At 44.7% G+C, this 24,068-nt stretch overlaps 1 protein-coding gene across 1 annotated transcript in view; it reads left to right on the forward strand.

Moving 5' to 3' along the window:
- Positions 1–24,068, forward strand: part of LOC135896203 (rab-like protein 6) — a 136,828-nt gene that overhangs the window by 67,203 nt on the left and 45,557 nt on the right. Inside the window, exons 8-9 of the mRNA XM_065424570.1 lie at positions 5,142–5,266; positions 19,251–19,564. Of these exons, the coding sequence (XP_065280642.1) occupies positions 5,142–5,266; positions 19,251–19,564 (439 nt within the window). The remainder of the gene's footprint in view (positions 1–5,141; positions 5,267–19,250; positions 19,565–24,068) is intronic.

The raw sequence follows: 24,068 nt of genomic DNA on the forward strand, positions 1-24,068 counted from the left end.
TGAGTTGGAATGGCAGTGTCTTAACCACTAAACTATGTCACTGTGGTAGCTCACACCACAAATGGTCTATCGTGTGTCATATAAGGAAACCATCAGCTGTGTTTTGTAAAATCTAATGATTGCTGCAAAAACTAACTGATTGCATTTTCATGGGGCTAGCGGAAGGAATATTTGCTGGATAATAGAAAAGAAGGTGAAGACTGTAGGGGTGAGAAGCCTAATGGGAAAGATGATGATGTGCTGGCACAGTCGACTGTTTCAACATCATCTTTTGATGCACAATGTAGAACCAAGGAAAAGAGAAAGAATAATGAATAGCAATTTTCCAAAGTTGTGTTAGGCATAGGTGTCACTTCTTCACATATTAGGCAAAAGCACTGTCATTCTTTTTACCTTTAGATAGTACCATATTTATTCGATTATAAGGCAAGGTTGCAGTTGGGGGCCCAAGAAATGTAAATGAAGTATGCACTTTAATATAAGGGGGGCGATATATAGTAGCCGACATATTATTCAGGCTCAGTGGGGATAGTCCAAAATACCGAATAATCATCAGTCTGAAAAAAATAAAATAAATAAAACTGTCTTACTGCAACAAAACACTCTTGATTTCGCAAGTGGCAAGGAAAGCTTGTGAGTGCGATGCTGTGTGCTCATGCTTGCGTGCGACCATGTCATTGTGTCATTGTCATGTAGTCCCTATAGACACAGGAAAGTACAGGGAGAGCTTGCATTAAATATTTTCGTCACCTGAAAACTTCGAGAGGTTCACCGCTTTCGACGAGCAAAACGATTACAGGTTTGCAACTTTCATTGAGGGGCACTTCTCTTCCTTTATTGCAGCCTGTGTTGGCATAGACAGCAAAGCAAGGGTGTAGCTGGATAATGATTCTGAGTAACGAAAACTAGTAAAAGAAGACAACAAAGTTGCCTCAGACTCTCTCATTATTTATTGTGCTGGACATGTGATTAGCGCACCACATGTGCGCAAATATGCAGCTTGCCAGCCCCGACTTGGTTTGGCTTGGCCCTTTAGCTTGGCTTGCAACTACAGTGTAATCTCGTTGATACAATTCTGCTTAATACGTTTTTTGGGATAGCACATTTTTCCTTTTTTTTTTTCCAGCCACTGTCCCATAGGAGCAATGTATTTTCATACGGTTATTGCAATTGCGTTTTCACCAGAGATTGAATAATACAACTGCAGAAGTGGGCTTTTATAGGTATTTATAAAACTCATAGGTTTATATTCCAGTGTACTAGCTGAGGTAACGTTCCAACAACCCATGAACGTGTTAAGCCTCAGCCACACTGGAGGAAAAATGTGCACGGCATGCTGCTGGTGGTAAAATGCTGCTGTGGCAGTGTGGCCACATCGAGTGACGGTGTGGGGCTACTCAGTTGAGTAACAAAACGGTGCAGCATCTCTTTTTAACTTCTAGAATAACTTTTTTATGGACATTAAAAAAAAGAAAGGAGTGCAAACTGATGAGCTATTTCAAAAAAGTCTGTTGGCTGCGCTTTGCGTGGCATCAAGTGATGCTGCTCCGCATAACATGTTATCCGGAGCATTATCACTCGACGGCACACAAACCTTTGCTATTGAGTTTGTCACTGAGTATGCCTGTTTTCATACATTTTAGCACTCGCTTTGGATGATACGATTTTTGGATGATACTTCTTATTTTCCGGTTTCTGTGAAGATTTTACCAACGAGATTCCACTGTACTGGATTCACTAGGCTATGGATTGGGCCAGAAGTGCCATTTCTCTACTTTTAGGTTAGAGAATGCACTAGCAAACCTAAAACTTCACTCATTCTGCTTGTAGTGGTGCCCTAGTTTTCACGCCATCGTACAAGTGTGGTCCAAAAGCTTGAACAGCACGCTGTAGGGTGTCTCAAATTACAGTCAACGTTTGTATAGAGTGGCTAATGGGGACTAGTGGCGATGCCACAAATCAGTTGGTGACAGCAACTGACTGAGTTTAGTTACTTCCTAATCTAACAAAAAAAAAATGAAATCAATGCATCCTAGTAAATGTCACTTTCTGGCATTTGCCACTATTGCTTTCCACCAGCTGTCGAGGCAGCACTTGGTTCTTTAGATGGCTTGTTAATGATGATGATGATCAATGGCATTCACTTTGCATTGATGTGATAGCGCAAATACTGCCTCACCAGCTGCCAAAGTTTATTAGTTGCTACAGTTTGCACTGCCGTCTAAAATCAAGATCGCCGGAAATTGGCCGTGCTGCTGCCATATTGAAACAGTAACTGAATCTATCAACCTCACATATAAGGTGAGGGTGACTTCAAGGCTGAGGATTCTGAAAAAAACCTCTCTTTATATTTCGATAAATACAGTAATATACATCAATTTTTCTCATAACGTCGTGCTAAAAATAAGGCTTGTTGCTATCAGAGTTTGAAGCTGGGGTTAGTTGGCTTTCATTCAACATGGCCAATGTGGCAGATGATGGGAGCTGTATAACCAGGACAGAATTTCTGCTTACTGATTTTGTGGGGTCTCAAACATGCTGTTGTGACAAAGGAACAGCAACACAGTAGTGGGAACAAACAAAAGGGCATATATTGCACTTTCTATGCACCGAAGCTCATCTAGACGAATCATAACCAATGTAACATGCCGATGGGCACTAATGAATTGAAGTCTGACTCACCACGGCAGGATATAGAGCGAATGTGTTTACCCCAAGCAGGACACCAACATGTAATTGTTAGTATGTACGGTCACGTGAACGTTGACGCATTTGAACAAACGTGTTTGTCCATCGCAATGTTCTCCTCTGAAGCCTCTAGCAGGACAATCTCACGAAGCATGCCAGTGCATGCGTGAAACATCTGCACGCGCAGCCGACGCCAAGCCATAGTGGTAGAGTCTACTTTTTTTATGCCTGAGTAACCCCGCTGTTAGGTGGCGTTAGCAGATGTGAGAACCATGCAGGGAAAACAATGTCAGGAGTTGCATGAGAGTTGAGTGTCCCCACAATTTTTGTTCAGAGCCATACAGTATATGTAAGATGACAAGCTTGCAGGCACAGAAGCATGATGCTGTCTATGTGAGGTGCTTTACTGGCCTTCAAAGGGGAGTTTTCGAATTTGTCATGTTTGTATTATCTATACTCTATGGCTTTGAATCGAGTCAGTTGATAGTGCATCTGTCCTGTTTGTATACTTCCTGTCCTGTGCTGTTTGGCACATTGCTGTTACTCATGCGTTGCTCCTTGTAATGCATAATCAGCCTGATAATTGGCATAATCTGCCTTATGCAAGCCATCAGCAAGATATCGCTGAAGGGTCAGAACAAGGTCACTCTACAGCAAACTGTGTACAGTGGAATCTCATTGATATGATTCTGTATAGTACATTTTTTCGAGATTTTTTTTTATTTATTTGTATATACCGCAGGCCCTTCACAGCCCGTGCAGGAGTGGTACAGAGATGCAATGAAAAAAAAATCATGATAAGTCAATACACTTAATGCAGTTAATAAAAGAGTCGATGTTATTGCAACACACAATATTGTTAGTTAACTTGTTCCACTGGGAAATGGCCGACGGAAAAAGGGAATGCTTGTGAACATTAACACGACTTGGGGGAAGATAGATTGTTTTGGAGTGATTAAGTCTGGTTGAACATTTTGGAGGATCTTGCAGGTAGTGAGAACGTGCTATTTGGAAATGACCATGTTATAATTGATAGGTGAATTTTAGTCGCGAAATTGCTCTTCTCTGCGAGAGGGATTTTAGGTTTGCCCTTGCTAGCAGACCCGAGACACTGGACTGCCTTTTGTAGTCCGAATATACAAACCTAATTGCTAATTTTTGTATGCATTCTATCTTATTTACAAGGCATTTTTGATGAGGGCTCCAGATTAGATCAGCGTATTCTAGGCATAATCTTATTAGTGTTTTGCACGCATTTAGTTTGAGGTGTGGTGGTGCTGCGCGCAGTCTCCTTTTTAAAAAGGACAGTTTGCCTATGGCTTTTTGACACATGGTTGAAATATGAGGCTCCCAGTTAAGAGTAGGCATGAGTTTAATGCCTAGGTATTTTACCTGGTTGCTTTTGTTTATTGTTGACCTTCCGATCGAATATGAAAAGTTAAGCGGGAGTTTCTTATTTGTGAAAGACATGTAATGTGTTTTTGATGTGTTCAGTTTCATGCCCCAAGTGTTGCACCAAGAGTAAATTGTTTGAAGTGAATTATGAAGTTCTATCTGGTCTTCTTGGTTGTGTACGACTGTGTACACGACACAGTCATCAGCAAACAGGCGCATCTGAATTGAGTTTTTAACACAAAATTGGATGTCGTTTATAGATAGATAGTACGCTTCTTTTTCTTTTCCCGGCCAGCGTCCCATAGGAGCAATGTATTTTCATATGGTTATTGCGATGACGTTTTCACTTGAAATTGGATAATATGACTGAAGAAGTGGGCTTTAACTGGTATTTCTAAAGCTCATATTTCCATATTCCAGTGCTTTCAACAGCCCATGAACTTGTTAAGCCCTAGGTACACTGGAGGCAAAACCCATGCAGCATGCCACCGGTGGTACTGAGGCACAGCGGCCACATCGACTGGCAGTGTGCCGCTGCTCAGTTCAGTGAGGGAACAGCAGCTTCTTTCCTTAATTTCCAGGACTTCCTTATGGACATTTAAAAGAAGGTTCAGTGCAAACTGACAAGCTATTTCAACGTTGCTAAATAAAAGTGCGTTGATTGCGGTTCGTGTGGTATCGAGGGATGCTGCTCTGCATAACGTGGTATGCGGAGCAGTATCACTCGATTCCACATGAACCTTTGCTATTGAGTTTGTTGCCGATTACGTCTATTTCCATACTTTTTGGAGCTTGCCTTGGTTAACACGATTTTTGGATGGTACATTTTATTCTCCGGTTCCCGCGAAGATCCTATCAATGAGACTCCACTGTACAGAAGTAACCAAAGTTGAATTACCGGAATATTACTGTACAGGCTAGATTTAATTTTCTCTTTAGTGTCCCTTTAAAGTCCTTCCATAATGAGAAGTTGTATTAATTGAGAGATGTTTGACATTGCTGTGATTATTGCTGCTTTTCTGCACTTTTCGCAATATCGATTTATTTCTGTTTTGCAGGTTTGTTGAAACCCTTAACAATCGGCGGCGGCAGATGGCTGAACAGCTCTCATCAGCCTCTAAGTTTGCAGATGTAGCAGCCACTATGCCAAATGGATTGCCTTCCAGTGCCACCACAGCCAACTGTAAGTGAGCTGTCCATTAATTGTAACACTACAGTCGACTTCCATTAATTTTACCCTGACTGGAATGACGGAAGTGATTTAATTATCCGGCGGGTTAAATTATACAGGATGCAGAAAAATACGTCAAAACACACTGTTGATTCATTTGGCAATATTTGCCTGATGCCATCATGCCTCTGAATCAAACACACACCCTTTTTTTCAACACTTTTTTTAGAATTAAAAAAAAAATGGGCAAGGCAAAATTGGCAACAATATGTGTTGCTCAATGGCAGCTAGGTTCTAAAAGTCAGCTTCGCCGCAATACACCAATGTTATGCGGTAAGGCATATGAGTACATGCAGTGAAGGCGGCTTTGGTTGTGTGCGCAGGCAATCTTCAGCCTAATTTTCTTTAATATATATATATATATATAGTATGCGGATCCCACGCGCTGCAGGAATCGATGTAAGCAAAGCTTTGTATGCTGTTTGCTTCGATTTACGATAATTAATGGTGATGTTAGTGGCAAATGTGCATTTCTTCAGCGTTTAGTCCAATACAAGAGTGGTGAGTTGATGGTAAACATTACCTTGTGTGCTCCACTGCTCCTTGTCTGCGAACTCCACAGAACACATAGGGAGATGTGTTTGCTTCAAGTGTTATTGTGCGTCATTGATTCATAATCTCTGAGAGAGTAGAGCATTAACATTGCCTCACATGGCACATAGCATCATGGCAGAAGTGCTAAACTTTAATTGAATTATGGGGCTGTCTGTAATTCAATTAAGTATTAGAAAATTCTATTTACAGTAAAACCTCGTTATAACGAAACGGGATATAACTAACTAATAAATATAACAAAGCAGTCGTGATTCCCCTTGAAATTCCAATGGATTCCCATGTATTGAAAGCCTCATTTTAACGAAGTTAAAATTTCCTCGCAATGGTTATAATGAACCTCTTTTTAGAGAGCAGCTCTTTGGTACCTGTTCCTGCGTTTTGCGGTGCTTTCGTGCCGCGCCATAGCCAGCTCCGTAGCCGGGGCCAGCGCGCTGCTCTGCCTGCGTGCGCTCCTGGTGCCATCTCTCGCGCACTGCTCTCTTCGCTCCTTCTCCACTGCCACCCATGTGTGGCGGCAATCAGAGTGCTGGCTCTGTGGCGGCTGATCTCGATCATGGGCTGCTGCCCAAGACGAAACACATAGCCACTGCCGTTCGCCACTGCGTGTACCCCTTCCTCCCCCTCCTCTCCTCCATGGCGGCGTTTGATACCAAGCCGAAGCGCCGGCTTGGTATCAAGCCTATGTAGTTTATTCTCAACCAGTTATTTCCTAGCCATGAGCAAGGCAACTGGTGGAAGTCCTTCATCTGCCGCTGCTGCTAAACAAGCTGCCCGAGCAGACACCCAGCACCATTGCTGCCGGAATCCAGAGGTGTGCTATGTCGAACCAGGCATTGGTGCAGCAAGTCTAGCATATATCCATCTATTTCTCTGTCCACAAAGCTAGCTACCTTTATGGCAATCAAGAACTGGGAGTGGAGGGTTTCTTGAAGAAGTGAAGAATAAAAAGTTATAACTGTACATACATGTTTTGCTCAAATTATTTGCCTCAGTATATAGAGAAGCTGAGATAGCTGAACAGCTGTGTCAAATTTCGCTTTAGGAAGTAACGTAATCGTCTGCAGTTTTTTTTTCCACAACAAGCATTTGCTAACCATTTTGATACCTGTCAGGTCACTCTCCTATAGCGCGCAACATTCGCATCTACTGGCCTCCCCTTTCCCATAGAACTGGGGGACCCATCTGCTGTACCGCTGTGTGTGTGGGGCGGCGCCAACTGCAGTTTTGTTGTTGCTTGTCGTTGCCTCCGTGTGCATTGATGATATCAGTATTTCTATCGGTTCGTTCGTACGAGTTCCCGCCGCCAGAAAGGAGATGGACGACGGCAAACAGAAGCGCAAAACGATATCAATCAAGCAGAAGATGGCTATGCTGAAAGCCATCGAGTTTAGGGTAAAGAAGAAGAAAGTGGCCGAAGGTTTCGGCATAGTGTTGAGCACGCTGTCGATGATTTTGAGCAGCAAAGAAGCTATCTCCAGTGCTGTCGCACATGGTGTAAAAGGCGAAAGAAAGAAGCTGCTGCCGAAGACGCAGTAGACGATTTTGAGCAGCAAAGATGCTGTCACCAGTGCTGTCGCACGTGGCTTAAAAGGCAAAAGAAAGAAGCTGCGATCCCCCACTTTCGGAGCTGTACAGAAGGCAGTCTTTAAGTGATTTTTAGGTGCAAGAGCAAGCGGCACTCCTGTGAGTGGGGCACTGTTGCAGCAAAAAGCAAGAGACTTCGTGTGCATTGTGGGGCACGACGATATTGTGGTGAGTGTCGGCTGGCTGCAGTGTTTCAAGGAGCGCCACGGCATTGTCGGCAGGGCTGTCAGCGGGGAAGCGCAATCTGTCGACCGCAAAGCTGCAGTGGTGTCATCATCATCGTGATCATCATCAGCCTGTTTTAGGTCCACTGCAGGACGAAGGCCTGCGATCTCCACTTACCCCTGTCCTGCGCCAACTGATTCCAACTAGCGCCCGTGAATTTCCTTATTTCATTGCTCCACCTAGTCTTCTGCCGTCCTCGACTGCATTTCCCTTCTCTTGGTATTCATTCTGTAACCCTAATGATCCACCGGTTATCTAACCGGTGCATTACATGACCTGCCCAGCTCCACTTCTTTTCTCTTGATGTCAATTAGAATATTGTCTATAACTGTTTGCTCTCTGATCCAAATCGCTCTCTTTCTGTCTCTTAACAATATACCTAAGATCCTTTGTTCCACTGCTCTTTGCACGTTCCTTAACGTGGTCTGAAGATCCTGTGTCAATCTCCAAGTCAGCCCCATATGTCAGCACTGGTAAAATGCACTGATTGTACACCTTCGTTTTCAATGATAATGGTAAGGTTCCAGTCAGGAGCTGAAAGTGTCTTCCAAATGCACTCCAGCCCATTTTTATTCATCTGTGAACTTCCTTCTCATGATCAGGGTTCCCTGTGATTAATTGACCTAGGTAAACGTACTCCTTTACAGACTCTGGAGGCTGACTGGCTATCCTGAACTCTTGTTCCTTTGCCCGGCTAGTCATCATTACCTTTGTCTTGTGCATATTAATCTTCAACCCCACTCTTACACTCTCTCTGTTAAGGTCCTCAATCATTTGGTGTGACTCGTCCGCATTGTTGTTGAATAGAACAATGTCATCGGCAAACCAAAGGCTGCCGAGATATTCGCCATCGATCCTTACTCCTAAGCCTTCCCAGGTTAATAGCTTGAATACTTCTTCCAATCACGCAGTGAATAGCATTGGAGAGATTGTGTCTCCTATCTGACCTTTTTTTTTATAGGTAACTTCCTGCTTTTCTTGTGTAGAATTAAGGTGCAGTGGCGTGGGTGGAGACAAACGTTGGACAGCTGCTAGAAAAATGCAGTGCCGAGGATTTGTTCAACGCGGATGAGACAGCCCTGTTGTACCAGATGCTGCCACAAGAAACCTTGGCCCTCAAAGGTGAACACTGCTAGAGCGGTAAGCAAAACAAGGGCCGCGTAGCCGTGTTGCTTTATGCCAACATGGATAGGTCGGAATAGGTGCCTGCCCTTGTGGTTGGCAAAAGTGCATTGCCATGATGCTTCAAAGGCAAACGAAAGCTCCAAGTGAGTTATGTGTCCAACCGTAATGCTTGGATGACGTGAGAAATTTACGCACAATGGCTGCGGGAGTGGGACGAGCAGTTGGACAAATTGAACCGGAAGATATGCCTCGTACTGGACAACTGTGCGGCCCACAACACTGCCGCTGTGCTCAAAAACATCGAGCTATGCTTCTTGCCGCCAAACTGCACTGCACTTGTCCAAGCAGTTATCATGAACTTTAAGTTGGGCTACCGCAAGCGTGTGAGCAACCGTATTCTGCTCAGTATGAGCATGAAGCGCGAGTCTACGATTGACTTGTACATGGTGATCGAGATGCTACAGGCTGCTTGGATGGCTGTACCGGGAAGCACAATTGCCAATCTCAGTGCTGCCACCAATGAAGGTGCCGTGGGCGACCAAGCCCTAGCGTCGTGGGACACTCTCCTTGATGCTGGCGTTCTGCCCGACTGCAACACCTTCTTCACGTACGTCAGTGCCAATGCTGACGCGGTGACGATGGAAGAGCTAACGGAGGCGGAAATTGTGTGCGCGGTGACGGGGGTGCCTAATGACGACAGTGACTAATGTGTCGACAACAGCTTGGAGCCTAATATTGGCAAACCCGACGTACCAACACCCACACAAGTGCTGGGTGCGGCAGATCTGCTGCGCCGCTTCTTTGGCGCTCACGATGACGGCAAGGAGGGACTCAAAATAATGGCTGTAGCTGAAAACGCCATCATTCGCCTGAAGAAAACGCAGCAAAAATGTATCAAGGACTTTTTTTCTGCAAAGTGAGCCGCCAGCTGGTGTGTTGTTCATCGATCAATAATGAGCCATTTGGCGTGAATAAAGTAGCAATTCCTTGCTGTCTTTTTTTCGCTTGTTTTTTTTTACGTGTGACGGCTGTTTTCTTTTTCGTGTGGTGGACTGCTGCGAGATTTGGTGGTGAGGACATCCTCTCTTGCTTGCTAGTTGTGGATAGAAATGCATAGTGGCTATAACGAACTAATGGTTATAACGAAGTAATTCTGACCTCCCTTGAACTTCGTTATAATGAGGTTTTACTGTATACATTGTATACACAAAATCGTAGTCTGCACCACGTTTCACTGCGTAGTGAAGATGCTCCAGTTTTGCGCTATGCTTCTTTCGGGCCTGGGTGCCCTCGATGCTGAGTGTGCACACTTTGGCGCCATTTTGCTGGTGTGTGTTTACGTGCTCCTTCTGCATACATGACCAGCACGCTGTTGAGACACCAGCTCCAAGCACTCTCCTTAGGCTATGGACGATTGTAATTTTTGCACTATCACAGCCTAGCACATGACCTCCACAGCCCAGCACCTGGGGGTATTCTGTATGAGTCCACTTAGTGGACTGTCCATTTCAGCCGCTGCTGATTGGATGCAGCTCTACGAGCAAGGAAAAGATGAGCCGCCCTAGCCAATCAGCAGCGGCCAAAATGCTCAGTCCACTATGTGGACTCTTACAGAATAACCCCCCCCCCCCCCCCCTGCATTTTTGTTGCATAGGAAAACAAGCATAGCATGTGCCATATGCGCAAACTACACATTCCCGCCTATGGCGGTGCCGGCCAGGATGTGCGGAGGCAAGCACCATCTGGTGGTGTTGCAAGAAATCCAGCGGCATGCGTGGCAAGACCATCACAGCAGCGCCCGGAATGTCGGAAGTGGCAAAGAAAGCTTTGCTTTAAAGAGAGGGTTAAATACCGTAATCGGACATGGTGAGCTACGGTTATTGCATGAAAATCTTCCTAGGGCAGGTCGAAAATAGGCACTTCCGATGGGAGATTGACATGTTGGACACATTCACTGTCCCCTGAGCTCTAGCGAGACAGACGCTGCCTCTAATGGGGTAGCTGTTTTGTGCACTTATGTATGGAACGGCATAAGCTTGCGTGTGAGAATAAAGCCAATAAAGCTCCAAACTGGTTTTGCACAGCTCACAGCCTCGATTGACAGCACTTGCTGAGTCGATGTCACGTTAGCAGTATCTGTGCTTCATGACGACACATGACACTTATGGGGCTATGCCATGGGGCTGCGTGAAGTACACCTGGAGCCTCAATCGTCACAAAATTTCGAGTGCTTTCATGCTCATTATGGGCTGCAACATGTGTATGGTCAAAAGTGCTCCAAGACTGCATGGTGGTGCCAACATTCGAAAAATTAACTAAACAGTACTCCAAAATTACTGGTATTTGGTCAGTATATTTTTTGCATGTTCGTGCCATCATGCAGTCTCGAAGCTCCTTGGGCTACGGGCTCCATGTTGAAATTCATATTGAGCACAATAGAGTCGCTGACCGATAAATCGGACACTGATAATCCGAACATGCTCGGTAATTTGGACAGCTTCGTGGCACCGCCAATGGCCCCATAGACTAAATGTGTAAAGATGACCTATATTTCGGACAGCTGCCAGCTCTAGATTCGGTTATCCAAACTCCGTCTGTGACTGTAGGGTACGCCGACTCTGCCGACATTACCTCCTCTGGCAGCCTCGACAAGACATCAAGTATGGCCTCAGAGATTACACATTTGATGGTAATCCTTGAGGCCTTGCCTTAGTCGCAGCACTACGCCTCAGAGATTTAACTGCAAATGCCGATCTTGGAGGCTGTACCTGAATTATAGGTCGCATCAACATTGCGATTATCAAATCCCATTCTGGCAACCCCGCACATGGCCTGCTCTCGCTGTTCTGTTCGTTGATTTAACTTTCAGACACCGTTCCACTATTCTGTGCTTGTTTGTTTAGTTTGCGTTCTAGACAGTGCTCTGCTGGCTCCAAGAAGTCTTTCTCGTGAACTTATTGACAGGCTGTGTCAAATGGCATCAGTGATGCCCTTGCACTCTGACTCGGAATGAGTCTCAAGTCTCAGTCTGAATGACTCCAAAACTGAAGAGCCTGAACCTGCCGCCTACCTCAGCGTGCTCAAATGTGGACGTCATTGATGACCTGCTAGCCTGCAGTGTGCCGATTTCTGCCGCCGTTACATTTGAAGACCTTGCAGACATCGACAGTGCAGTGCTGTGTGCCAAACTGAATGATGACGAAATAATTGAGCACGTTCTCCCACCGTCAAACAGTGACTCTAACTCAGGTGATGATAATGTGCCATGTGCTCCAGAGCCTTCACATGTGGACTCTAGCCTTTGCAGTCCTTGCATTGGCATACAGTGACAACACGAAACTGGCAAAAATACAGGCGAACTTGGTTGCACATAAGCGGAAGTGTGTGCAGCAACTAATCGACCACTTATCTTTGCACAGGGGCCTTAAAACGTAAATAAAATGATCTTTTTTTAATACATTAATTTTTTTTTTATACATTCGATAGTTCATACTTATATACATTACCCGTGGAGTTCGAATTATCGATCCCCGCAGGGGCGTCTGCGTCAGCAGGCGTTTGGTGCGCTGCGCCACCACGGACCCGAGCACATGAGGGTTGGACCCTCCCGCGTGTAGCCGTGCGCGGCTTAGCCGTGTCCGGGGAAAAGGGGATCCTGGGGGCTGAGCCAATGCCGGGTGTTTGGACCTTTACGGCCCCTCGGCGGCGGCAACACACCCCTTTGGCCTCGGCTTCACGTAGACGGCACCCCCGGACTGACCCACCCGGGGGAAATCGGTAGTCGCCTTTTCCTGTCTCTCTCTTCTCAAACCCTTCGTCTTTATCTCTCACTTTACATCTTTCCTGTCTCCTTCTCTCTTCCATTTACTTCCTTTCTCCACGGCGGCTAGGGTTAACCTTGTGTGGATATCCTACCTTGGGTACACCATATTGGGTTATAGTGATGGCGTACGGCTGGCGTCGTGCAGGCTTGTACACAAGCTCTGCCGCGTCCCCTCGTTGGGCTCCGTGGTGGGCGGTCGGCGCTGTTGCCGAATCTTATATATTCCCATGGAAACTCCCTTCCCCAAACTTCCTGATCGCCCTCCGAAACGAGGGCGCACCGAAGATGTTTTTCAGTTTTTCGGACACCAAATCCAGAATTTTCCCCGGTTCCACGTCATTCACTCTGAAAAGCCAAACAAAGCAGTGCGAAACATATCACCATTCCTTGTCTCAAAGTCCTTGACTGATGTTTTTGGACCAGGTTATAAGGTGTCCAGGATGGCAAGCGGTGACCTCCTCTTGGAGCTCCGCGACCAAAAGCAATATGAGCAACTACAGAAACTAGTGTCATTCGGGGAGACCCACATAACAGTAACGCCACACCGCACAATGAACACCACCCGCGGTGTTGTTTCCGATGATGATCTGCTTGAGCTGACTGAGGCGGAGCTCCTGGAGGGCTTTAGTGAGCAAAATGTTATCAATGTTAGAAGAATAAAGATTAGGCGAGATGGTAAAGAGATTCAAACGAAGCACTTAATAATCACCTTTGGTTCAAGTTTCCTGCCCGAGTCAATCGAGGCCGGGTACATCAAGCTCCGCGTTAGGCCGTATGTGCCCAACCCACTCCGCTGTTTCAAGTGCCAGCGCTTCGGCCACAGTTCGCAGAGTTGCCGAGGCCGCCAAACTTGTGCTAAATGTAGTGCCCAAGAACACACCACTGAAACGTGTGAGAACGCTCCCCACTGTGTAAACTGTGATGGGGAGCACGCCGCGTACTCGCGGTCGTGCCCCTCCTGGAAGAAGGAAAAAGAAATAGTAACGATCAAAGTGAAAGAGAATATATCGTTCAAAGAGGCACGAAGGCGGGTAGCATACCTGCCAAAGAAAAGCTTTGCCGAAGTGGCGCGTCAGGGGGCAGCGTCACAACGGCCTCCGGCGACTGTCCGACCCACACGCAGTGAGTCGGCAGTTACGCCATCTGCCCCCACGGTGGTTGCAGCTAGCGCTGCTCCGCCAACCGAGGAAAAGGGGCCATCGACCCCGAAGGTTGGCGCAGCCGAGGCTGCCCCAACCTCCCCGGCGGCCCCTTCCAGCGCTGGCAACAGCCGGCGCAGCCAAATCCCGCACAGTGCCCCATCGACCTCCGGGCTGGTGGGCGCAGGGGTCTTGCCCTCCAAGTCGGGACCCTCGCTGGTAACTTCCCGCTCGCAAGAGCACGTGTCCGGCGCCTCACAGGAGGCAATGGACACTACACCTATCTCCACGGCGCGCCAAGCGCCTAAGGAGCGGCGAGGCTCCCTCGAACGCTCCAGAAAGGGCAGAACTCCCGTTACAGGGCCTCGAAAGAGCTCTGTAACCTAAGGCATCACCTCCGTTTCCGTAAACACAGCACCAATTTTTCTTTAAATATGGATACACAAATCATCCAATGCAATGTCAGAGGTCTTCTCAGGAATCTCGATGATCTGCAAGAACTTATCCATAAACACAATCCAAAAGTGCTGTGTTTACAGGAAACACACTTAAAACCAAAACACACAAATTTTCTTCGACAACACGCTACTTTTCGCAAAGACCGCGATGATGCTGTCGCATCATCGGGTGGTGTTGCCATTGTAATTCAAAAAAGCATAGCATGTCAACGTTTACAGCTACGAACGGCCCTCGAAGCAGTGGCGGTTCGAGTTGTCCTGCTGAACAAACTCATCACTATTTGTTCGCTTTACATACCCCCACATTACAAATTAAAGAAACCTGAATTTCAGACCTTCATAGATGAATTGCCAGAACCTTATGTTGTTCTTGGCGATTTCAATGCACACAGCACCTTGTGGGGAGACTCTCGTATCGATGCGCGAGGTCGTCTCGTTGAACAGTTCCTTTTCTCTTCTGGTGCGTGCCTTCTGAATAAGAAGAAACCCACATATTACTGTCTTGCAAACAATACCTTTTCTTCAATTGATCTGAGCATAGTTTCTCCGTCCATACTGCCTGAACTAGAATGGGAAGTTACGAACGATCCTTACGGAAGCGACCACTTCCCCGTACTATTAAGAACACTTAAAGAAGACGAATATCCACCACAGGCTCCTAGGTGGAAGACTGAGACAGCAGACTGGGAGAAATTCCGTAACTTAACTAGTATATCATGGGATGACATGTCCTCGTTAGGAATTGATGCTGCCGTGGAATATTTTACAGCCTTTATAATAGATGCCGCAACTAAATGTATATCACAAGTAAATGGATTGGCATGCAAACGGCGAGTCCCGTGGTGGAACGACGATTGTAGGATCGCTCGTAAGAAACAAAACAAAGCGTGGGGGATGCTACGCGCCTCCCCCACTGCGGAGAATCTTATCAATTTTAAAAAAGTAAAATCCCAAGGCAGGCGAACCCGCCGACAAGCCAGAAGAGAGAGTTGGCAGAAGTTTTTATCTGGTATCAACTCCTATACAGATGAGGCCAAAGTCTGGAACAGGGTTAATAGGATAAAAGGGCGACAAACATATTCACTTCCTTTGGTGAACACACAAGGTGAAACACTGAAAGATCAGGCAGACACACTTGGAGAACACTTTGAGAGCGTGTCGAGTTCAAACCACTATTCGCAGTCATTTTTGAAATACAAACAAATAGAAGAATGTAAGCCAATAATACAAAAATCCAGACAGAATGAACCTTATAACCGGCCGTTCAGTATTGCAGAGTTGAGAGCTGCTTTGACCACATGCAAAAGCTCTGCACCGGGACCTGATAGAGTCATGTACGAAATGATCAGAAATTTACACACTGACACCAAACTTACACTACTCACGCTTTTCAACGCTATTTGGGCTATGGGATGCCTCCCATCCGCATGGAAAGAAGCGATTGTGGTCCCTGTTCTTAAGCAGGGTAAAGACCCCTCCTTGGCGGCAAGCTACCGTCCGATAGCTCTTACCAATTGTCTTTGTAAGGTTTTTGAAAAAATGGTTAACCGCAGACTTGTACATTTCCTTGAACTTAACAATGTCCTCGATCCCTTTCAGTGTGGCTTCAGAGAAGGGAGGTCCACAACCGATCACCTTGTGCGCATTGAGGGAAACATTCGCGATGCCTTTCTACATAAACAATATTTCCTATCCGTATTCCTCGATATGGAGAAGGCGTACGACACTACGTGGCGCTATGGAATCTTGAGAGACTTGTCGGGAATTGGCATCCGTGGCAATATGCTCGTCCTAATAGAAAGCTATTTGTCCAACCGTACATTCCGCGTGAAAGTTGGCAATGTATTGTCGCGGCCTTTTATACAGGAAACTGGTGTACCTCAAGGAGGTGTACTTAGCTGCACGCTCTTCATCGTGAAAATGAACACCCTTCGTGCTTCATTACCGCCAGCCATTTTTTATTCTGTTTACGTAGACGACGTACAGATGGGCTTCAAATCCTGCAACCTTACTGTATGTGAGAGGCAAGTTCAACAGGGCTTGAACAAAGTGTCCAAATGGGCAGAAGAAAACGGATTTAAAGTTAACCCCAACAAAAGTTCTTCTGTGCTTTTCACAAGGAAAAAAGGGCTCATTGCAGAACCCACTATCGAAATGTATGGTCAGCGAATTCCTGTGAAAAAAGAACACAAGTTCTTAGGCATCATACTTGATTCCAAATTAACGTTTATTCCACACATAAAGTACCTCAAGGACAAATGCTTAAAAACAATGAACTTGCTTAAAGTGCTATCCCACACAACATGGGGCAGCGACAGAAAATGTTTAATGAATCTTTACAAGAGCCTCATCCGATCACGGTTGGACTACGGTACCGTGATCTATCATTCTGCAGCCCCGAGCGCGCTAAAGATGCTAGATCCGGTCCACCATCTAGGAATCCGACTGGCCACTGGAGCTTTCAGAACAAGTCCTATTGAAAGCTTATATGCAGAATCAAATGAGTGGTCACTTCATCTGCAGAGAACATACATCAACCAAACATATTTTTTGAAAGTCCACTCTAATCCTCAACACCCGTGTTTTAATATCATTAAGGATACGACATATGCTACACTATTTAATAATCGTCCTTCCGTAAGACGGCCTTTCTCGCTGCGTGTGAGGGAACTTAGTGACGAAATGCGTGTCCCAATCCTCGAGCTTTGCCCAATGCATCCAGCCAAGCTGCTACCTCCTTGGGAGTGGCAGCTGATACAATGTGATATATCCTTCATGCAAGTTACAAAACATGCTCCAGAGATTGAAATCCAAATGCATTTCCGGGAACTCCAGCACAAATACTCCTGCACGGAGTTCTTCACAGACGCATCGAAGTCACACGACGGGGTGTCCTATGCAGCCGTCGGCCCATCCTTCTCTGAAACCGATGTACTGAATCCGGAAACTAGTATCTTTACGGCTGAGGCTTACGCACTGCTGTCGGTCGCAAAGCATATAAATAAGTCAAAACTCCAGAAATCAGTTATATATACAGACTCCCTTAGTGTTGTGAAGGCCTTGATGTCTTTCTGTAGCCACAAAAATCCGGTAATTAATCAACTCCACTCCGCACTGTGTAAAGCATATATATCAAACCAACATGTGATTATATGCTGGGTACCTGGTCATAGGGGCATTGAGGGAAACGTACTAGCTGACCAGATGGCCACATCCATTTCATTGCATTCAGTTAGTCCTACTGCTTCGGTCCCTGTCACAGACCTGAAGCCTTTCCTAAGAAGAAAACTGCGAAACCACTGGCAACGTATGTGGGACGCAGAAGTAAATAATAAACTGCACGTAATAAAGCCACAGTTAGGTTCTTGGCCCTCCGTAACAAAATCGCGGCGAACAGATGTCCTATTCTGTCGCCTCAGAATAGGACACACATTTGGCACGCATAACTATTTACTCACTGAAAATAATCCTCCAACCTGCGGTAGATGCGGGGAGAGGCTGACCGTCCTCCACGTCCTCCTGGAGTGTCGGGCAGCCGAATCCGAAAGAAGGAAACATTTTTCGCTAGCATACCGGCAGCACATCCCCCTACATCCCGTAATGCTACTCGGCCCAGAACCTTTATTTGACACCAACGCAGTCCTAAGTTTCCTGAAAGATGTTGTCCTGCATGTTTTTAGCCCCACATGTTCGTAGCGGGTCCTCTCTTCAGAGGATGCCGCTGCGATAGCTCTTTAGTATAGCACATGCCTCTAGGCCCTTGGGTTTCAAGGGCTCTGGCGAGGCAGTAGTGCTCCAAGTTTTTTTACCATCCTATATATTTTTATTTTGCATCATTCTTCTACGATAGATTTTATTGTTCATAGTATTCGTCATTAGTCATCGCCATAATTTTATAGTACATAGATTTTACCCATTTACAGCGACTATTTTTAGGCCTCTTTACAGCCAAGTCACATCTTCCACAATACATCGATAACACTACCACCTGTCATGGCGCTCTTTGGCCAAACCTGGCCCTTGCGCCACAAAACACCACACATCATCATCATCGAATTATCGATTGTCGACTGTAGTGCATATAAGTGCACTCGAGCCTCGTTATAACGAAGTTGAAGGGGTAGCTGAAATGACTTGGTTATATCCATTATTGCCTTTTACTGTGTAAACACGTAGGTTGGAGCAGCATGTGGCACATAATACAACATGCCCAGAGGACACCTATGGCACCATGGAGGAAGCCCATATATGGCACCGACTGCGCCGTGGATCCAGGTTTATCGGCCACTCTCATGTGGCTCATTAGGCTTCGCTGTATGATTGCGGAGGCCAGTGAACCTCGCCAAGCCAGCTTGGCTTGGCGAGGTTGTGGCCTCTTGCGTTGCATCTATGCCAATGCAACTGCAGAGGCCACGTCTAGCTGCACTAGCCCACGCGGCACGCCGCAGAGAAAGAAGTGGATGCACTGGTCTTTTGCACAGCTGTTCAAACTTGTGTTTATATTCAGTGGTTCAGTGTGTTAGTTCAGGTGTTAATTACAGTTAATAACCTAGTTGAAGGGACAAAAGTTGGAATGTTGAGGTCTCTGAACCCTTAAACATTACTTGCTCACAAAGAACCAAAAAGGTGGTAATTGAAGTGAGAATGTTGTTTTGAAACTGCCACAGTTTTCTTGTTAATCTTTTGCCTATTTATCTTTACTGGAATGCTCTTCACAACACACCGCTCGCATACACTTTTGTCTTTTTAATTGGCCACCTCCTTGTGGGGGCCATTATATATACATTAACTCAACTTTCACAACAACTGAGCACAAACTTAAATGGTTCGCCACTGTTGAAAACTGAAATTGCAGAACCCAGTTTAAAAACAAGCAACTTAGACTACTACCCCTGTAATGCTTTAATTTGATTTCCTTGTCACTGAGGTCTCAATGGGATAGCTGTGATGGTTGTGCTAGGTGTGACTGTTGCTTGGCTGGTACGATACTTTCTTCAAGTGGCATTTATTCACATATAATTGCGCAGTGGTTGGAGAGGCAGGCCGGAGACCTTCTGTTGGTGCCAAGGTGGGACCAGCACCTTCGCGAAGTGTGTCAGTGCCTAGCTCGCTGGGACACGAAGCACAGAGGGCAATGGTAGGATCTACGTTGCATCCGCCACAAGTCCAACAGCAGCAGTCATGGCTTCAGCAAACACAGTCACCCAGGAAGCCTGCTGTTTCACCTACAGTTGAACAAGGATACCATGTCCAAAAAGCATCACCAGCTGCATCAAATAGTGATGCTGTTGCTTCTACTAAAGCATCTTCAGGAAGTGCACCATCACCAACAGCATCAGTGGTAAGTGTGCATTGAGGATGTGAAATTCAAATTGCTGTTTCATGTTTGAAAATCTTATGTAGCTTATGAAAGCAGAAAAGCTTGATCATGGAACAATATTTACTTGTACAAGCCTGACTCATTAACTTGTTTTTGGGGGCATGGGTAAAATGAGTGGGATGAGTCAGGGTGAAGGGAAAGCCTGCTTTCAGGGGGTATGAACCACAATGAATGTACTACTATTTCCAGCTCCTTGGCAAAAGCTGAGTCACCATAGACAGAGCCATCGTCTGCCAATCATATGCGCCTATCAAAATCTGCATTCTGCCTTATGAAGGAGCGATAGATCTTATAAAAAAAAATGCTTTTTTTGTTGCATCAGAAGTCGCAACACACATGTGTCTGCATCTGTCTCGTGTGGCCTCTGACTAGCTCAACAATTTCAAATGATTGCTGCAGCCAAAGGAATTGGGGTAGCTGGCTGAAACGTTTCACAGACATACTGTGCAGTGAGTGTGGACAGACGAAATTATCTTGAAAGTGTGTTGAGGTAAGTAGGACAGCACTAACAACAAATGAAGTTGACATAATTGCTTAGGCAAATGGCTCTATACAGCATAGAAGTATATTAGTGATTTGTGAACAGTTGCTACTGATAGAGAAGGTGTTTGTTTGCATAAACCCAGTGAAATCACTGTACATTCTGATGTAGGTCTTAAAAAGCGCCATGTACATGAATAACCAATTAAAAGCATAATTATTGGCAAGGTATGCGCTGGGAACTGTGCTTGGTGCGGCATGGCACATGGGGAGAATATGACATCAGTGGCAAAGGTAGGGCTATAATAAGGTATGTAGTGTTTCATAGGACGTTGCACACATCTGTAAAAAGTTTTAATGCAAAGATAAAAACATGTTTAAAAATAAGAAGCCTAAAGTTAAATGGAAAAAAAATCTTAAGTGCTGAAGTAGATTCTGTGTGTGTGGAGGGGGGGTCAGCTTCTCTGAGAGAATAAATTGTAAACCATGATTGAAGGTATACTTATGTTTAGTTGAACATCCAAACATTCTTTGAAATGCAATTGTATGAACAGATTACTCCGGAAAGTATAGTGCGTGCTCACCGGCTTGGCAAATCCCATGAAAGCAAAAACAGACTTGTCCTTATTAGGTTTGTTAACTGCAAGGATAAGGAATGTATCCGATCTTGTGATATCGGGCTTAAGGGTACTAACTTTGCGATCCATGAGGATTTCAGCCCTGACGTCAGGCTTGTGCGATCTAAACTTGTAAGTTATGCAAAAACATTTAATTGCTCTTTCAAACTTCGATAGGATAAGTTACTCATTGATAAGAAGTGCTACGTTTATGATGGTATTCAGGATATTGTTGTTGAATTGAAAAAGTAGCAGAAGGGGTGGTGCCTGAACAATCAGTCCTCAAAGCAATGTGTGCGCATGGGACATTCCGGTCATACAATTTCAGAGCTCACCATTTTAGTTGTGAACTGCAGAAGCGCAAAAAGCAAAACTGATGAATTTGCAACTCTGATCTCTTCAGTCAAACCTGACATGATTATAGGTACAGAGTCTTGGCTTGACGAATCTGTTGGTAGCTGCGAAGTTTTTCCTCCTGGTTTTCACGTGTACCGTTCCGATCACAATGCGCATGGTGGTGGAGTCCTTCTACTTGTTGACTTGTGCTTGCAATCGGCTCCCGTGTTAATCCCAACTGATTGTCCTGAGTCAATTTGGTGCAATATCCGATTTCAAACTGGGCTATTGCTGACAGTTGGCTCCTTTTACTATTCCCCTGCTTCCACATCGCCTGATACCTTCACAGCCCTCTCCGAGTTTCTTTCTACAATAAATAATTACTATCTTATTGCTGGCGATTTCAATATGCCTGATGTGAGGTGGGTTCACAATAAGCCTGTCCTTGTTAATTCTTCCACTCTGTCTATAGCATTCTGCGAGGCAATAGTTACCAGTGATATTTATCAGTTTGTTACTCAACCTACTAGGTGTGGTCCGAACAGCTCTTCTATCTTAGATCTGCTTTCTTCAAACCAGCCATTGCTTGTGTCTGATAATGCTGTAATTCCTGGTATTAGTGACCATGACTGCATTGTGGCGCATGTTCAGATTGTCCCCTTCTCATGTGCACATGATCACTCAAGGAAGGTATATTTTTTTGCGAAAGGCAATTATGTTTCATTATCTAATGATCTTGCCACATTCCTGCAGGAATTCAGTCACTTAGCTCAGTCCGCAGATAGCAGTACCCTATGAGATACATTTTCCTCCACGCTAAAGCATTTGGTTGACTCGCATGTTCCATGTAAGCATTTGTCTGCAAAAAAGCGTAGTGATAAGGCTTGGGTTACTCGGGTAGTCAAGTGGTTGATTAATAAGAGACATCGTCATCTGAATGCTTACAGAAAGCAGCGTAACCCTTCAGTATTTATAATGCTAAAGTCCCTTGGAAAAGATATGTTAAGGAAAACTACTTCTTAGCATTGGTCCCAAAGTTAAAAAATAACCCGAAAGAAATGTGGAAGTGTTTAAAAACACTTAGCAAAGAATCACTTGGCATCCCGAGCTTAAAAAATGGTAGTGTACTTCTTACTGATGACTTCGATAAAGCTTCTTGCTTCAATCTTTATTTCCAGTCTTCTTTCACAACTCCCTGTCATAATAATTTAACGCGTATTCCCGACAATGTGTTCGAACCTTTGCCGGAACTGGTCATGACACACGGTGGTATACTTCAGTTACTTGACAATATAAATGCTTCTTTTGCAAGTGGTCCTGATGGTATACCTTCTTATGTGTTAAAGGCTTGTTGTTGTGACATAATCGCCCACCATCTGGTTATTATGTGTGAGAAATTGTTAAGCACTTGTTTACCTAAGGAGCGGAAAGTTACAAAAGTCGTACCAATCCACAAAAGTGGCCCAAAAATATTGTCTCCACCTACAGGCCAATTTTTCTAACGAGTGTGTGTAGTAAAACACTGGAGCACAAAGTATACAGTGCCATAATAAAACATATAGAAAACAATATTTTTTTAGCGAATATCAGCATGGTTTTAGGTTTGGTCATTCTTGTTCGACACAGCTCCTAGAATTCAGCCACGATCTTTTTCATTAATTCGATCTCGGTGTACAGACTGACTGTGTATTTCTAGATTTTAGAAAGGCATTTTGTTCTGTTCCCCGTGTGTTGCTGTTACATAAGCTATCATCCCTCTGTGTCTCTCTTTCATTGCTTGATTGGATTAAGTATTATCTACAAGAATGCATGCAACATGTTGTAATTAATGGCTCACATTCTGATTACATTGCTGTTACTTCGGGAGTACCCCAGGGATCTGTTTTGGGGCCATTGCTGCTTTAGGTATACGTCAATGATATTGCTCAGGTTGTGTCATGCAAAGTGCGTCTGTATACAGATGATTGTGTGATTTATCACTGCATTAGATCTGCCACTGACCACAAGCACTTGCAACACAATTTGGACTGTATAACACGCCGGTGTGTTAGGTAGCAAATGTCTTTGAACCACAGTAAGTGTCAATACGTCTCCTTTACACGTAAACAAGATCCATATCTGTTTCATTATACATTAGACAATGTCGAGCTATTGTGAGTAACTGAGTATAGGTATCTTGGTGTTTATTTCTCATCGAATTTAACTTGGACTAAGCACGTTGAATATGTTACAGCGAAAGCCTGTAAAATGCTAAATTTTGTTAAACAAAACTTCCGGTTAGCTTCTCCTAAAATTAAAGAACTACTTTACTTTTCGAACTTAAGACTCGTGTAAGAGTACACCTGTATGGCCTGGGACCTGCAAACCAAAACTCTGTCTAATGCTCGAGGATGTACAAAACCGTGCAGCCTGTTTTGTCTGTAATAATTATGACTTTACTTCTAGTATTACTGCACTTGAGGATAGCTTGGTGGGGATTATGAAACACATGCAGACAAAACATGAGATTGGAAATGCTTTTTAAAATTTATTTTGGTACGGTTGAAATCGATAAAGAAACTAACCTTTTACCTCCTCATTTTTTATCTCACAGAAGTGGTCACTCTTTAAAAATAAGACAAATTATTTGTAGAACAAACGTCTTCAAGCACTCATTTTTTCCACACACAATATTACAGTGGAATCAGCTACCACAGGAAATTGCTGATTGTTGCACTGAAGCATCGTTCAGAGCATTTCTGTTGAATTTATAGCGGTGGGAACTTTTCTATTGCTGTGTTATTTTTGGTTCACCAGTTCTGTATTTTATCTAGCTTATGTAACACTGTGTATTCCCCCCTGCAATAATGCCTTTGGGTGCTGCAGGTACTTGAAATACATAAATAAATAAATAAATAAACAAACAAACAAACACACAAACAAATCCTTGGTGTAAGTGGGGGAGGGTGCTGAAAATCTCGGCCTCCCTGCTTGTCTTGTATCAAGCAAAAGGGTTGCTGCTTGGGCTAGTTGGTGAAACATTCGTTAGGCAA

This window comes from Dermacentor albipictus, unplaced genomic scaffold, assembly GCF_038994185.2.
Source record: "Dermacentor albipictus isolate Rhodes 1998 colony unplaced genomic scaffold, USDA_Dalb.pri_finalv2 scaffold_17, whole genome shotgun sequence".
Lineage (NCBI taxonomy): Eukaryota > Metazoa > Arthropoda > Arachnida > Ixodida > Ixodidae > Dermacentor > Dermacentor albipictus.